General features: G+C 36.3%; 1 protein-coding gene across 5 annotated transcripts in view; it reads right to left on the bottom strand.

Annotated features, from left to right (window-relative positions):
• Window positions 1-15,492, bottom strand: part of FOXK2 (forkhead box K2) — a 58,312-nt gene extending 42,820 nt beyond the window's left edge. For 2 of the 5 annotated variants that reach the window (XR_003255189.1, XM_026075767.1), the window contains exon 1: window positions 15,232-15,492. Coding sequence is in view for 3 of the 5 variants with exons in the window: in XM_026075767.1 (XP_025931552.1) it covers window positions 15,232-15,323 (92 nt within the window). In the remaining 2 variants the exon portion in view is untranslated. The remainder of the gene's footprint in view (window positions 1-15,231) is intronic. The other 3 variants (XR_003255190.1, XM_026075768.1, XM_026075770.1) reach the window with 3 other exon arrangements.
• Window positions 15,493-15,811: the final 319 nt, after the last annotated feature.

The following is a 15,811-nucleotide window of genomic DNA, read 5'->3' as shown; positions in this document are numbered from 1 at the left end:
AGCGTATGTTATTGGCACCATTCACCAGTATGTTCCATGTGGTAATAGCTTAAACATTTAAATTTGAAATACGCTGCCTTCAGGGACGACATGATCTGGGCAGCCCTGACGAAACACACACCACTCAAAACGAATACATGCTAATTTTGGCTTGCAGGTTATTTCTCCATACTCTAAACAATGCTTTGCTTGGCACCAACTCCTTTAAAGTGCTTATATTAAGTATAACTAGTGATAGTGTGAGGCAACTTTAAAATCAGTAGACTCAGTTTACGTAAGATTATATAAAATGGCTATTGAAGTATCTGTGATTCTTAAGAGGCAACTGTCTGCTTGGATCCATGCTATGGATGATACGTACATGCACCTAAACTTCAGAACAGCAGCATCCTTTGACGCTGTGCACAATTTCCTTATACATTCACAGCCCCAAACACAGCAACACATGGCATGATGCAGCCCTTTGCCCAGATGACAATTAAATGCAACGGTGTAGTTTTAAGATTCCAAAATACAGAAGAAAAGCATTCCGAGTTCAAACACATAACTTTGAATAACTACTTAAATGGCCAGCTCTTCCTCCCCACTCTACACAGTCATTTCAATTTCTGTGAAGGCCACCAAGAAAGGTGCTTTTGGTGCTGACGCACAGACAGGCTAGCACCATTAAAGAAATGGTCACCACCTCACTACTGTATGGTAATTTTTGACCATGTCAACACTTTCTGCATTCAGACCAGTGGCTATGATTAGATCTATATATTTCCTTTTAAATACCCATCCTTTAGTATTTCAATTTTATGTGCCCTAGAAGGATTTCTCTTTCCTTTGTATTTTTATATTAAATCATTACCTGTACAAGTCAAATCCTGTCACCATTCAGAACACCTTCAAGAGGGTTATTCTAATGACTTAAAAGATGGTGTGAACCATTACAATACAAGTATCTAAGGACCTTTCATATTTAAAAATAAAAGTCTCCCACAGTCAGCGAAGAACATTATCAGTCCAGCTTCTTTCTCTCACTGTTCAGATGCTGTCAGTATGTCCTCCATCCAGCAGTTTACCTTCCACAAAATGTCCCTATAAAAACACAGCGTAGTCATGTATGTTCTCTTCTTTAAATCTCTTGTGGAAAGTTTGAACAAGCAGCTACTACAAAGACTAAACAGTCATAAGTAGGACAAAAGTGCATTAGCGTAACACGTCCAGTAGCCAACACTTCCTTAATCAGAGCCCAGGGATCTCCCAAGTTGAAATGCAATGTCACTGCAAGAGGCTCCCAACCCCCCGGTAGTTACCTACGTTTATCTGGAAGTCATTAACCCTAAACTACTCAGACCTTCAAGATAAGAAATTTAACTGGAAGAACAAGAAAATTACCTAATCCTACTCATATCAAATGTTCCTTAAAAGACAAAAATGTGCAGACACAATCGATTACCTTGGAAATAAGGCAGACAAACCGGTAAACAGGTTTCTATACAGAAGATCAGGAATCAGAGTAAATATTATGAAATACATACATTTTCCCCCAAACCTTCTACCTTCTCACCACCACCCCCTGCCACAAAAAAAACTTGGGCAGCTCATTTCTACATTACCCTCTCTCATGTTCATTTCCACAACTGCAGCTTTTTTCTGGACTTCAGAAACTTTAGAAAATACTAAATACAGTTCTTGCACTTAATTTTGATTAAATACCAAAACTGATTCTGCTGAAACACTTTCCTCAGTCTCCTCTSCCTGTCCACCATCCTATTATTTCTCCACATTGTCAAAAAAATCACACTCTTACATTATGGTTACTTTGTATTCTATTTAACTACGCTTTTAAGATGATGTTCAGTTAATTTATGACACCTTCTCGGCTACTGTACAGCTAACACAAAGAACAGCCAAACCATCTTGCCGATATAGACAAATATGACTAATATTTTCTTTGGCTATTACTAAGCCAGAGGAGCTTTAGAACACTAACGCTAAACTTAAAAGTTTTATTAGAACTCTATTTTATTTTATCTTATTTTATTTTATCCTTCTGATTAAGAGCTGAATTGCTTGCATTCATGTGCTTTTTCTGTTGTTGCCTTTTGCATGGTTTGCATCCGTAGTACATAAAAAGAGAATTTTGGCTGCCTCTTTCCTTAAAAGGCCTAAAAACACTCATTTTGGTGATAACCCTAGAAAACAGTGAATAACCTCACCTAAGAATCTTGGGTACTCACTAGTCCGCAGCAGACCAAACTTATTTATAGCTAAGTAGCTAGCTGGGGTTAGTGATCTCTTCCAGGCTCAACAATCTTTCACCCTCAGAATAACCACACCATAAACAAGCAGGGTTGTTTCACTACTGACAGAAGAGTAAACATTTGTGTACTAGGGTGTGTTTGCAGCTGACTGCTCTGGCTGCCTGCACTGCAGCAGTCAGTAAAAACCTATTCACAACCAGCCAAAATTCATGAAGGAAATTTAAAATTCTGAAAGGAATTTATAATCAAGATTTAACTTTAACATCTTTAAAACATCAAGACAGGTGGGAGGGTCTGAATTCTTCTCCCAGCTGAGAATGAGTTTTCCCATTTCATCTTTGGGCGAGTTCCCCTTAACTCTTAATTACTGCTACATTTTTCCATCTAAAACAGATAATATTCCCTATTAACCTTATTAAGATGCAATGAAGCAAAACTGACTGAGCCACAGACTAAGCTTCAAACCAGAAAATGGCTATTAAAATTAAATTTAAAAAAACATCTAATAGAAATCTGACAGAATCTGATTTATAATAAAAAAAAGTTTTGTTACAGAAAGCCTGGACATTCAAAGAGTTGAATATTGAAGCAAACAAAACAAGTGAAATGAAATACTTCCAGAAAGGCCCATTTTGTTGTCTGCTTGCTGCTCAGTGTTCGCTCCATCTCACCCCACTGCTCTGCTTAACCACTAGCAGAAACTCATGCAGCTCAGCCACCTCACGAGAACGGCTCTGGTCACTGTGTGTGTGCCCCTGCGTGCTCAAATGGCAGCACTCCAGAGGCCAGAGCTCCTTCGGGAGGAAGGGAAAAAAGAGGAGGGACGCAGCTAGCCAAAAACTAAGCGATGACACAGGCGAGAAATGAGACAGCTTTGTATCGCTTACAGTAGAAAGTTATTTTGTCTTGCCAGAGTTCACAAGGCATATAAGCACTGGTACACGGGTCTGGAATTTGCTGATAATACAGACTAGTTGCATTTCTCAGCTTTTTGGACAGACCAATGCCAGGAAAAGGTTTTAAAAACAAAGGCTTGAATTTCATTTCAAGAGGATAAACAACTGAAGTTCTACTGTGGTTTCTACCTATTGCATCTCTTTCCTGTGTTGCTAAATGTGCCTGTCATTTGATCATTTCAACTGACACACACACTGTGGTTTGCAGGTCCAGAATGTCTGTAGCTATTATCAATATCTAGAAAACTGAATGAATAATATTATAATCAACCACAAACTGTGAAGCCCACCCTAAACTCCAAATTCATTTCTGCACTCATTTCAGAACACTCATAGCAAAGGATAATCACTTCAGCACTTATCTTCCAACTAAGTAGTGCAGCTCCAAACCTGCTGCCAGGTAAAAGGCAGTATAGCTGCTGATGGTATCACTGGAAGTTGGACTGTATGAGGATGGATTTCATCATTCTATGAGAATCTTATTGCCCAATCTAGTCATTTTAATTAAGTTACTTAAGAATAGATTGCAAACTCTCCAAAGCAATGTTTTCATATCATTTGAACAGCATAACAGGTCACTGTTTGGCTTGTAGCCCCTAAATGCTACTAAAAGGTTAATACATTTAGTAAGATGAAGAGGCGGACAGGATCACCTAAGCTTACATCAAAGCCCTCTACCTGATAAAAGAACAGCCTAACTCAGATCTCCCTCCCTCACCCACACACCCACACTAAAAGGGGCTTCAGTTGGTGACTACCCCAAGACAAAAGTCGATCAACTGATGATCACGTAGGGCAGATCAGGCAGAATACCTACTAGGAAACTTATCTGAACCTAACCCGGCCGCACCCAGAATATTCACACTGTGTAAGGAAATGAAATTACTTGCTTCCTTTAATGGGTCCTTTGCTGAATACCTGATTTAAGACTTACATCTGTGCAGATTCTAAACAGGCTTTTTGGTAGATGATAATTTATGTAATTCACTCCTAACTATTGTCAGCATCCAAGTACTGAACACTGTACTGGAAATGAAAGACATTTTTTGCTATGATCTGATCCTCCTCTAAATGTTTTTTTCTTAAAATGTTTCACCTCATCCCCTCTGAAGGCAGTCTCAGAGTGATAGTGAGAAGACAGTCAGATCAGAACAGGGAGCAAACACACAAGCTACTTTCAAGCCTACTACCTACGTAGTTTTGGAAAGCTGGATCAACTAAATTTATTTCTTGGCCACTAATAAATTTACCTTAAGTGGAAGTCTGTTTTTACTATCCTGCATAAAGGAGAAGGGAAAAGCTCTCTCTCAAATGACAACTTTTTTTGAGACAGTACCAAGCAGACATTAAATAGAACCCCAAAAGATAACACAGGAAATCCAAATCACTACCACCTAGCTGCAGAGTCTCTCCAGCAGATTCACACATTTCCTGACAAAATGCAACAGATACATGAGGCCTCAGCAATAAAGCACATCTAGAAAACAGAGAGGYTATAGAAGTTTCTTCAAATTCATTTTTTCTTTCAGACAGGAGGTAGTCTTTCCAAGAAAGCAGGAATGCTGCACAGGCTCTAGCCAGTCACCTGCCTAACAGGTAGAAAGTCTGCTTTCCAAGATAAGTTTTCTGGAAAAGCAAATTGGGCCATCTATCTCCACTATAGACTTAATGCTCAATTTTCCGTAGAGCTTGTCACTTCTATAGTCTACAATATGCTTAAATGACCAACTGGACTAATGACCTATGGAGTAAAGTCTACCTTCAAGCAAGAAACATGATGATTTAGCATATGGAACACCATATATTAGAGCTGTATTAGACACCACATATTAGAGCTGTGGGATGGCCCACAGGGAAAAAACTTGTGCCCTTTTTTCCTCTAGTGATTTTCTCAATGTATTCAAATTCATGCAGATATTCAAGAAAAAGGGCCAGAAAGTATATATTAACCAAAGGTAGGAAACAATGACTAACAGACCTTACGGAGAAGAAAAAGAACCACCACTACATTTCAAATGAATCTTTGTGAAATTAACACTCACTTTTTTTTATATATATAATATATATATATATTTATATTTTATTATTATTTTTTTTACTTCAAACAAATATAGTAGCATATCCCATCATCAAAAAGCACGCTCTCTCAATAACTTTTAGGATTTAAACATTTCATTTTTACATTACATTGCAAATGCTTTTTTTAATACACCTAAATTAACCTTGGTTCTCTCTTTTATTCCTGTTTTGGATCTATTTTTCCTTTCCATTTTTACTTCACAGAGCATAACGGGTCTTGTAACTGCAATCACTTAATGTATGATTCCACAAGACACAGCAAGCCAACTCAGCTGTTGCTGAAAGTCTGTGCAGGCCCACCACATACCTCACGACAGCTCCAGTACTTGTCAGACCTCTATGTAAGACACTTGAATGCAACAGAAGATCATCCGAAGCACCAAGAAAAAAGCAGATGTATGAGTGACTTTCAAGTGGCTCATGGAACATCTGATGAGCTTCAAAGCCAGCAGGACCTGCAGCTGGGAGTACTGCAGAGAGAAGGGCCTTCCCCTTCCATGGTCCTTCTCAGCAACAGTAAAATGCTAAATTGGCTCAGATGCTCATGAAAGCACAACTCTGTTTCTCTAAAGTGAGACTCCCAGATTCTTCTGAATCACATTTCCCCAAATTAACTATCAAAGTTGGATCTTCTTTACTTTCTGTAAAGATGACAACTATATCACCTTTCAGGCTCAGCTCTTAACCTTGAGGACTTCAACCTTTTCTAATCTTTTTTCAAGCCTCCTGGCAAACCCTCCCACTTCTTGTATAACAGCTCCAGATCCCATCAATTTCYTCTCCATTTCCTAAAGCAAAAGCACTGGCCTATGTCCTCATCTCTCTCATGTAGGAACTGAATTTTCCTCTCTCATTTCTCTAATCTGTACATAGCTTGATGCTAAAATCATCCTCTTAACCACTCTTCTTACACTATTTTTCCACTTGCTTAAATTACCAGCTTGTTCTGGTTCAAATYTGAACTCATCCTCTCACACAGAATTTTGCATGAGTACATTCACCCTCCTCTCGTCTAAGCTTTACTCTTTTTATTCTTATTTTATTCTTTTAAGTCCCTGTCTCCTCTCACTGCTATACAGGCCTTCTTCACCCAACTAGGAAAACTGGAATACAGGAATATCTCCTAAGGAGGGAAACTCTTTTCTTAAAGAGTCAGCTTCTATCATTCATACTTTCCAACTGCTTCCTTGTGTGTTTACTGTACTTATACTGTAATCAACAAGCCTGTCTATGTAACTAATTTAAGGTATATAACCTGTGTGTATATGCCTTGTCTGCTCAAATTACATTCTAGCTAGAATACCCCAAGTATGCCCATATCACAATAAAAAATGGTAAGTCAAATTTTTCATGTATATGTTTATATAGTATTTATGCAAGTCACAGCTAGACATAAGTATTTAATGTTCTTAACTTCATTCTCAGTCTTAAAAAAGAAAAAAATAGATAACTAAGTGCTTGTATCTCCATAAATAAATCAGATTCTTGCCTTACACTTAGTACAACAACGTACCACACAATGAGGTCCATGGTGCTAAGATACTAATATTACAGGTATGTGCTTTTTTTGAGGAAACTGATGTTTCAGTGGAAGATAAACTAATATTCCACATCTGTGATAGTCTGAACACTTAATAACTTTTCTAAAATCCCAGTACTTTATATCAGTTACTCTGTTTCCAGACACAAATAATCTCACCTTTTAACATAAACAAGAAATTCTGAAAAGCAAATTAAGATATTTTGGGCAAAAAAGTAAGCTAAAGTTTAAAGCAGCATACAGACATTCGCTCCCACATTTCTGAGGGGGATACTTGTTATCCCCACTTAAAAGGCAAAGAAGGAAAATGTTAGGCAAATTATTTGTTCCCATATATCAAGGTGTCAGTAAGAATCAGATTTTAAAAGTGACATGCTAGTTCATCCATATCATCTCTAAACCAAAAACACACATACATCTTAATTTTCTTAAGTGATTTAGAAAATCTGAATTTTGACTTCAGCACAAGGTGTAATCACTTTTTCTATTAGATGTTAACCTGACTTCTTATCAACATGAAAACTAGCAGGCTTTTATCTCATGAGCTATATCTCAGACTTACTTGAAGAAGAAGAATTTTCAGAGAATTGCTGGATATCACATTGTTCAACACAAAAATTATCTCTAAAACTGTATACTTCAATAAAAGACTAAGAAGATAATGAACAAGCATCAAATTATTTGAGTACAAGAATACTGCAAGGCAAGTGTAAATACACAAACATCTGACTAGATGTCAGATGCTTTACAAGTAATTTTAATTAAAAACCAAGCCAAGTACTAACTCCTTGTTAAAACATATATAATAAAAAAAGTCTCTTGCTGTAACCCAATGGGCCATGAATAAACAAGGACCTGCAGCAGAAGTAAAGTCTGAACAGACAGAAAGCTTCACCTACTCTACATTTACAGCCCTAGGCCACTGAATTTCATTCTACTGTACCTATACTGAGCCCAATAGCCAGGTCTGACTACACCATGGCATATTTTGCATCCAAAGCATGTTTTCCAGAAAGGTATCTTTGGGGAATTTTATCTTTATCTAAAAGGTCAAGAGATGGAGAAATGGAGATTCCACCATTCCTATTAGTAAGCCATTCCAACACTGCTAAATATCTGTGCTTAGCTCAAACCATGAGACTTCTGTTTCCAGCCTTTGGGTTATTAATGCCTGTTTTTGTTCCATTAGCAAGCCTTTTAGTACTCTGTAGTTCTTCCCCATAAAAGCGTACATACACCAGTCCAGCCATCTTGCACTCCCTTTTTGATAAGCCAAACATGTTGAACTCAAGTCTCTCACTGTATGGTATTTCCTTCAGCCTTCTATCTTTTTATTATTAACCCCCCCTAAAACCTTGCAGTTTTACAAGATTCTTTAGTATGAAATTTGAATCCAGAACCACATGAAATTCCAGCATCTATCTCATCAGTGCTCTCTCATACTGTTCCCCTATTTCCACACACAAACATCATATTACTCTGCTTTGCCACATCATCTCAGTATAAGCATCTCATGATTTCTCTTTGGTCATGACTTTCAAACACATTCAACCACTACTTTTCAGAAATTTCTACTCTGTAGATCTGGCCTCCATATCTTTCTCGAGATGCACTCTTCTTCTTTCCCTTCCCCTTTTTTTTTTTGATTGACATTAACAAGCAAGTCCATTTTTTTGTTGTCATTATTATTTGTGACTTACCAACATTAATATCACCTATCAATATTTATCAGCACTTGCTTTTACTTTGGATAACCAATGAAAGTATCAAGTAGTGATCAAGTAGTTTTTTCATGATTTAGCCCAGAGTTTTACATCAGGCTAACCAGCTTGTATATTCCCAGAGTTCTGGTACTGGAAATACAGACAATACTTTTTCAATATGAGGCAGTAGTTACATGAAACATTCTAGAGTTAACACTTTTCCATCGTTGGAGATATTCAGAATTCAACCAGACAAGCCCCTGAGCAACCCGATCTAATGTTGAAGCCACCTCTACTTTGAGCAGGGGTTTGGACAGAGGTCTCTTCCATAATTCTTAATGTACGCTCTTAAATTAACACTGAAGTAAAATTAATTCTGGTCAGTTTCATACCAATTTTGTTACACTTCATAAAGCTCTGCTAACGACATCTCTGGCTTTTTTCCTTCCCAGCTCTGACTCCACAAACGTTCAATTGCATATGCATCCTTATTCACATGAGCTGTCTTGCTGAAGTCAGCACTAACGTTTACAGTTAAGCATGGACATAACTGCTTGTCAATCTGTTCATGTTTTTCAATTTATTTGGTGCACAAAAAGGTGATGTGTTCATATAAACATTCACTAAGACATTTGTAGTGCTGAAAATTTTACTCCCACAAATACTCAACTCTAGAGCATACTTGAAGATGCTTCTTTTTAAAAGTTTATGATTTGCATTATTGGTGAGAAAATACAGCACAGTAGCACATTCAGTAGCTGCAGTACAATCACGCAAACAAATAAGAAGAAACTTAAAGACTCCAATCACTTATAGACCTTCTTTACCACTATGGAAAATGATGTATTACAAAATTACATATCTGCAGTAGCTCTTCAAAGAACCTACTAGAGCCTCACTCTTCAATGATGCAATAAGAGTAATGAAAACTTAATTGAAGAAYATAATGTTTATTTTCTATGCCATCCAGTGTGGAATAGCTGCAGAAAAAAAATATGGTTCCTCCCCTCTGACTGCTTTATCTAGGTCAAAGAACTCCTTAAAGGCAGGAAGTCGCAGAAAATAAATGTCACTACACATCAACTTTTTATCATGAAAATAAGCAAGGCAGTAGATGAAACCACCTTCCCAATAATTCAGTATGAAGTTCCATGGAAGACATTAGCTTTTCAGTGGTTTACACAATTTTACATAATGGAGTGGGGTTAAGAGTTCTTGAAGCCACTGCTATAGTTATTGAAAAAATACAATAAATTGAATGCACAATCATCTTACTTAAAAGTTTAAGTATGACTATGTGAAAAAATTAATTGCTTTGTGCATTAGAATTACATATGCCCCAAAATAAACAAACAGCAGTAGCAGAATTCCTCCACAGCAGGCTTATTCTCTAAAACACATCTACCCTCATGAAGCACTAGTATTTACAAGACAATGTAATTTCCTGATCACATATAAACAAAGTAACCAGACACATTTATTTTGAAAAGGGTGAAAGATGAATTTATATTCCTTATACTTATCTGATAGCAAAAGCAAGAGAATACAAAAGTTGATTCTTCCTACCCCAAAACAATGCATTCCAAAACCAAAGATCAGTACCATATTTTGATTTAACTAACACAGAGCAAAGATTTTGATTTAATTTACATTATCTCTTACCTTATTAACATAACTGAAGGTGGGAATCACAAAAGTCATTTTCAAATACAGATTCATAGAACAGCCAGTTCTAATATTTACCTGGCACCTTTATACCAAAACAACATTAATCTTGCATCTATCATAGAACTGGAGCTTAACAAAGTGACAAAGAAACCACCATTTCTTAAGATGATTTCCTGGTTTCTACTAATTCACGTAACTATACAGAGAATGTTACTCCTACAGTTAACTAAAGATGTATGAAAACTCTTAAGATTACTAAAAAGTGGACACAAAACTTCCTTACCCAATCCTACGTATCAAGAATAGAAAACAAGGCAGGGCCCTCATAAAAACTGTGAACCAATCCAAATATAAAACTATTTGGGCTTTACCTCAACTACCTGATTGGTGTCTGATGATTTGCAACACTACTTCAGCATAAACAAAAAAAATTGCCGATAACCTGCATTTAGTTTAGAGTGAAGTATGAAAGAACGCAATGAGAGAAACAACTGTTACACAAATTATGACTACAGAAACCACATGCTCATCTCTGTATTTTCATTTCAAATAGCACGTGCTCTACCTTTCTTCTTCTATGTTCCTTTTCAACCAGATCTGCTTATAATGAGAACACTATGACTACTGGGCTTATGTTTGCGAATCCTGCTTTAAAGGAGCCAAAAAGTACCTATAAACATAGCTCAATTAACATTGTTAGTCATTATGCCATGGGACACAGCATCTGCTACAGAAACGAAATAAAAGTTTCTGGAGTCTGATTCATAAGTCATAGCCAAGTCCAACATTTCTTAGTTTTATGCTCAGAAGTACTTTGCAAGTAATTCAGTTTTAATACCATCAGCATGGAACTCCAGCACACTTCTCTAAACACATATCAATCATAAGGCCTCAAAAACATTTCAGCCAGCTGTCTTCCTTACAAGCAACTATATCTATCAGAAGTGTTGTCAAGAAAGTGAAAAAGCAGGTGTCAATCCAGCTTGACTGAGGTATTTAATCTATCCTTACAACTACATCCCTTGAAAAAGTGTTTTGTTTGATTTCTTAAAGTATCTAGCACTCAGATTCATAAAGAAAATCTTTAAAACATGAACCAAGCTCAAGCCAACAGAAATTTAAATAACGTTCTTCCTAAACTAACAGGTAACACCACCTAACCAGATGTTATGTTCCAATTACCTCAGCTGTGAAGACAAACCTGAAGTGTTTCTGGCAAAATTTTCATTGAGCATGCATGTAACTACATCTCTAATTCATACAGCAACCACATCTTTGCATATAGTTTATGTAACTGCAATGAGACAACAGAAAAAAATGCACCGATACATTAGGGGTTCTTTACAATCTCTTCCAATATTTTCTGCTCAGGTGATACTGAACACAATCAACTTAGCCAAAGAGTTTACTTAGTAAAACTTCATCCTGTTCAGCATCTACTGATTTTAATCAGTGGGAAAACTTCTACTGTACAAAGACAGTAATAACACTACTTTGTAGACCCAGACCACAAGACCAAATTGAAAAGATTAATTCAGTCCTCTGTATACTAAGAAGAAAAACACTAGTACACAAACAAAAATATTTTTAGTTTTTAGCCATTAAATTAGATAGAAGAAAGATGTTAAGCTAAAGCGAGACATATTCAACATGGTCTACTATAAGAGCTCCTACATTTGGTAAATGTAACGAAGTCTATAAAGTGAATGACAGAATGGGACAATTACTCACTGGTTCTTACTATAAGAGAGCTAAATAGYATCAAATGAAATTACCAGGTGTCAAGTTCAAAAATCCTATCAAAAGGAGGTATCTTTTCCCAATATGGGCTCTAATTAAGTTGCGGAACTCAATGCCCAAGGACGTTGTGGAGGCCAGAAGTTTACACAGGTTCAAAAAAGTGACAAATTCCTTTAAAAAAAAAGGGGGGGGGAGGAAGAGAGAGAAATGCAAACAACATTACTTTGTTTTGAACACAAGGATAAATCAACACTGGGATCCAAAACAGTAAACAAAGGAAGCATGCCTATGTGCCTTGTCCATTCTCATGCTCTTCCCCATGCATCTGCCACTGACGACCCTTTAAGACAGGTAAGGGGCTGGATGCATCCTTGTTCTGACTTAGTAATGCTGTTCTCGTGCTAATGGTATCTTGTTTATGATTCACAAATCCACTTCTACAAAACCAAAAGTAATCTTTAATATACAAAACATATGGTTCTGTCAAAATACACAAGACATGTTGTCTTGGAACAATCAAATGCAAAATGTCAGGATCTTCATGAATTCAAATGCTGAAGTACAAAGTGCCACTGACCCACAAACTGTAACATGAAAGAAAAGGAGAAAAAAAGAGAAAAAAAAAGAAAAAAAGAACTTCTTCTGAGCTAAGTTGTGCCCAAAAGTCAGTCTGACTTTTTCAGCTGTATCAGTTACAACAGTCTGGAAATTCTGCCTCTCCAAACACTGTATACAAGAGCACTGTCAGCAACTGCTGCCATACCCAGCATAAAAGATACTTTTCAATTCAAATATCTCAAAAGTTAAATAGAATTTTTGTTATTTACTATCCTAACAATGTCTTTATCAAAGTTGGTGGAAATTTGACAAGCTTCAAGTGAAAACAGTTAAAAAAGATGAACTTATAAACAGCAGCAGGGACAGTCTATCAATCTTAAAGGCAGTTTTAACAGGCTTTAACTGAGCTCCTTGCATTTGTGTGTATTTAACAGGAGATTCTAAAATTGTTTTAATCTCATGCTTCTGAGTTATGACATTGACAGGAAAGCTACTTACTAGACATGGACAACAACAATAGAAAAATGCTGTCCCCCCTCCCCCAGCTCCATTTTGTTCATCTAACAAGATGACAGCTGGTTTGTATATACACAAGTATGTACATGAGTCTGTCAAGAATTAGAAAAACAAAAACAAACTTCCCACAGATATTACCTCCTGCTTGATAACTTACACATTTGAATTGTGAGTGAAGCTTCCAGGGAAGCATTAAAAATAGCGACCAAAACAGTTATCTCAATTAACAGTAATTAAGTATTTCACAGCATTGATATTTGTAGAAAGAAATATGTTTTTATTATAGAAATAAGCATACCCTAACATTAATAATTCAGTTTCCCCAGATGTTAAAAATGTGCGTTTTGCAGGAGACTGCAAAGTTGTATTTCTGTTTTCTCCCTTCCAGAAACAGGAAGTTCAGTAACATTATTAATGTAATCATGTTTCAATACTGTGCTGAAATCAGAAAAGGCCAAGGACACTGGAACTGCATACAGTTATCGGGGACAATTAAATAAGACATTTCAAGTCTATAACAATATTTTACTTGGAGTCATTTGCAATTTTCTATTAATTAGAAAAGCCAGAGATCAACCCTCCATTCTTGATTTTCAAGATCACTCAGAAACAAACGCAAGGAACAGGCCATCCTGATTTTTTTTTAAACCTCTCCTGCCATTAAAAAAAAAATATTTCAAACGATTGTGTACTCATAGGCAAAGCATATTACTGGCAACATAGTAGGATTAAACAACAACAAAAATAGATCTAGCGATTACTTGGGCTGACGGTTAACAAACATCAGTCTTGAACTCACACCAAAACTGCCTTCCTTCCAGTCATGTTTCAACAGTTAATTAACGTTTACCTTACACTGAAGTAACTAAGTTTGATTCTTAAAATCCAGCAGATCATCTCCAGAGTGACTAGTTAAATCTACAATGAAACTCAAGAACATGGCTACAAACAATATTAGTCATCAGTAATGACTTGGTATAAGCAGATAATGTCTGCTTTGAATTTGCCTAGAGACTCCTGTGTTAAAACACACACCCCAACAAAAAAAAAAAAAAAAACAAACTTTGCAAATACTGAAACTACTATTTCCCTATACAACTCTAGTCAGGCTTTTCTTTCATAAATAGATTTTACATTTTTAAATATATARTTTTTAGATAAGCTATAAAACAGTATTTGAATATAAACTGGTCTTAATCACCAACCTAACTATGGCCCTGTAGATTTTGCCTGCCCTTCAAGATAAAACTCATCCCTCTGTCTGTTGACTAAAGAAATCCCGGTGCATTCAGTGCGCACACTGCTCCATTGTTTCCAGCGAGGGCTGCAGGTATGTCACCTTTTATTTGCAAAGCTTCACAGAAGATCACACCTACATTTTGTAACCAGGAGATAACTACTCTAACCAGCTTACATTTTGAAACTAAAGGGCTACTAGTGTGCAGTCTAAAAAATGGTGTAATCATTGAACACAGTTAAAGTTTCAAGCAAATGCTAGTTTCTGTAAGTACCACCTACACTCATGAAGAAATTTTAGCTGCACAGAAGATCTATATCATTGTTCATTAAAAAAGCGACACACAACAAATTCTTCAGAATTTTCCTTCTCCTTAAAAGGTGACAACATTGATAGAACTAAAATAAATTGCAAGTCAATGACTACATGGAGAGCATGAAGAAACAGTACTTTATTTTCCCCTAAGGACTTAAGCATTTAACAGATTGCTACCAAGTACTCAAACTAATTCTAGACTGTTTGCAAATCAAGACACACAACACAACACACAATGACTTGCTTCCAATTAGTGTACTATACCAAACTCTGTTTACAGAGAAAAAGAGTATTTGATCTATATTTTATTAGTGTATTAGATTAAAATATAAATTAACCACCTGYCAAATGATTATTAATATTAAAAAGCAGAAAGCAAAAATAGAAGTTACAGTTAAAGGTCAAACAAGTCATCCAACTGTATTCACGATTATACAACTCCACACATACTGGCACTGTTAAACCTTTTCAGAATGAGCTTTTCCTAGAAAGCAGAAAGGTAAGACTATTTGACTTTTGCAGAAGAACTGATTCAAGAAACTATCACTAAAAATGTTAAAGGGGGAAAAATACACCATCAATATCTTAAATAAAGTTTAAAAACCTACAAGGCATTAAGACTGTGTCACTAATGGCATATATTTTGTAAAGGTAGAACACTCATAACCTTTTTTCTCCACAACTCTTGTAGGAATAAAGAGGAAGATTGCGTATATCACTTTCAGCACCAGACTTGTAAAATAACGTGATTTTTTCCATACTTCTTACTGCAGATACCTAAAATCATTCCAAGCCAAAACACTTTCACTCTTCCTGCATGAGACTCCTCAAAACATAGATTATGTATTTACACTTCAACATATCCTTAAATGTAGTAGGCCTCGCATAGTCCCCTAGAAAAATATTTTGCAAAGAGAGTTAATATTTTCTCATGGTAAAGGAATGTATTACCATTAGAAAATCTCTTAATGCATTTATCGTCACATAATGAAAGCACATATTAAGACACTAACAAAAGTATTTGTGGATGATTCAGTTTGACCGTAAAGATAAACATTACAATTACACAAAGATGCAGAAACTACCACAAAAAAATCGAAAGGCAATCACACACCCAAAACAACCCCCCCTGCCTTCTGCAAAAGCACCAAGGATGTTTCAAGATTTACTTAGCCCTGATCCTAAATTCAAAAACCCCAGATATGTGGATAAGCACTTGACGGGCTTCCTTTGAAGCACGTAAACAA

This window comes from Apteryx rowi, unplaced genomic scaffold (assembly GCF_003343035.1).
Source record: "Apteryx rowi isolate R43461 unplaced genomic scaffold, aptRow1 scaffold_41, whole genome shotgun sequence".
In the NCBI taxonomy this organism is placed as follows: domain Eukaryota; kingdom Metazoa; phylum Chordata; class Aves; order Apterygiformes; family Apterygidae; genus Apteryx; species Apteryx rowi.
The sequence above is the reverse complement of the archived record's forward strand: the minus strand, read 5'-3'. Positions and strand labels throughout refer to the sequence as shown.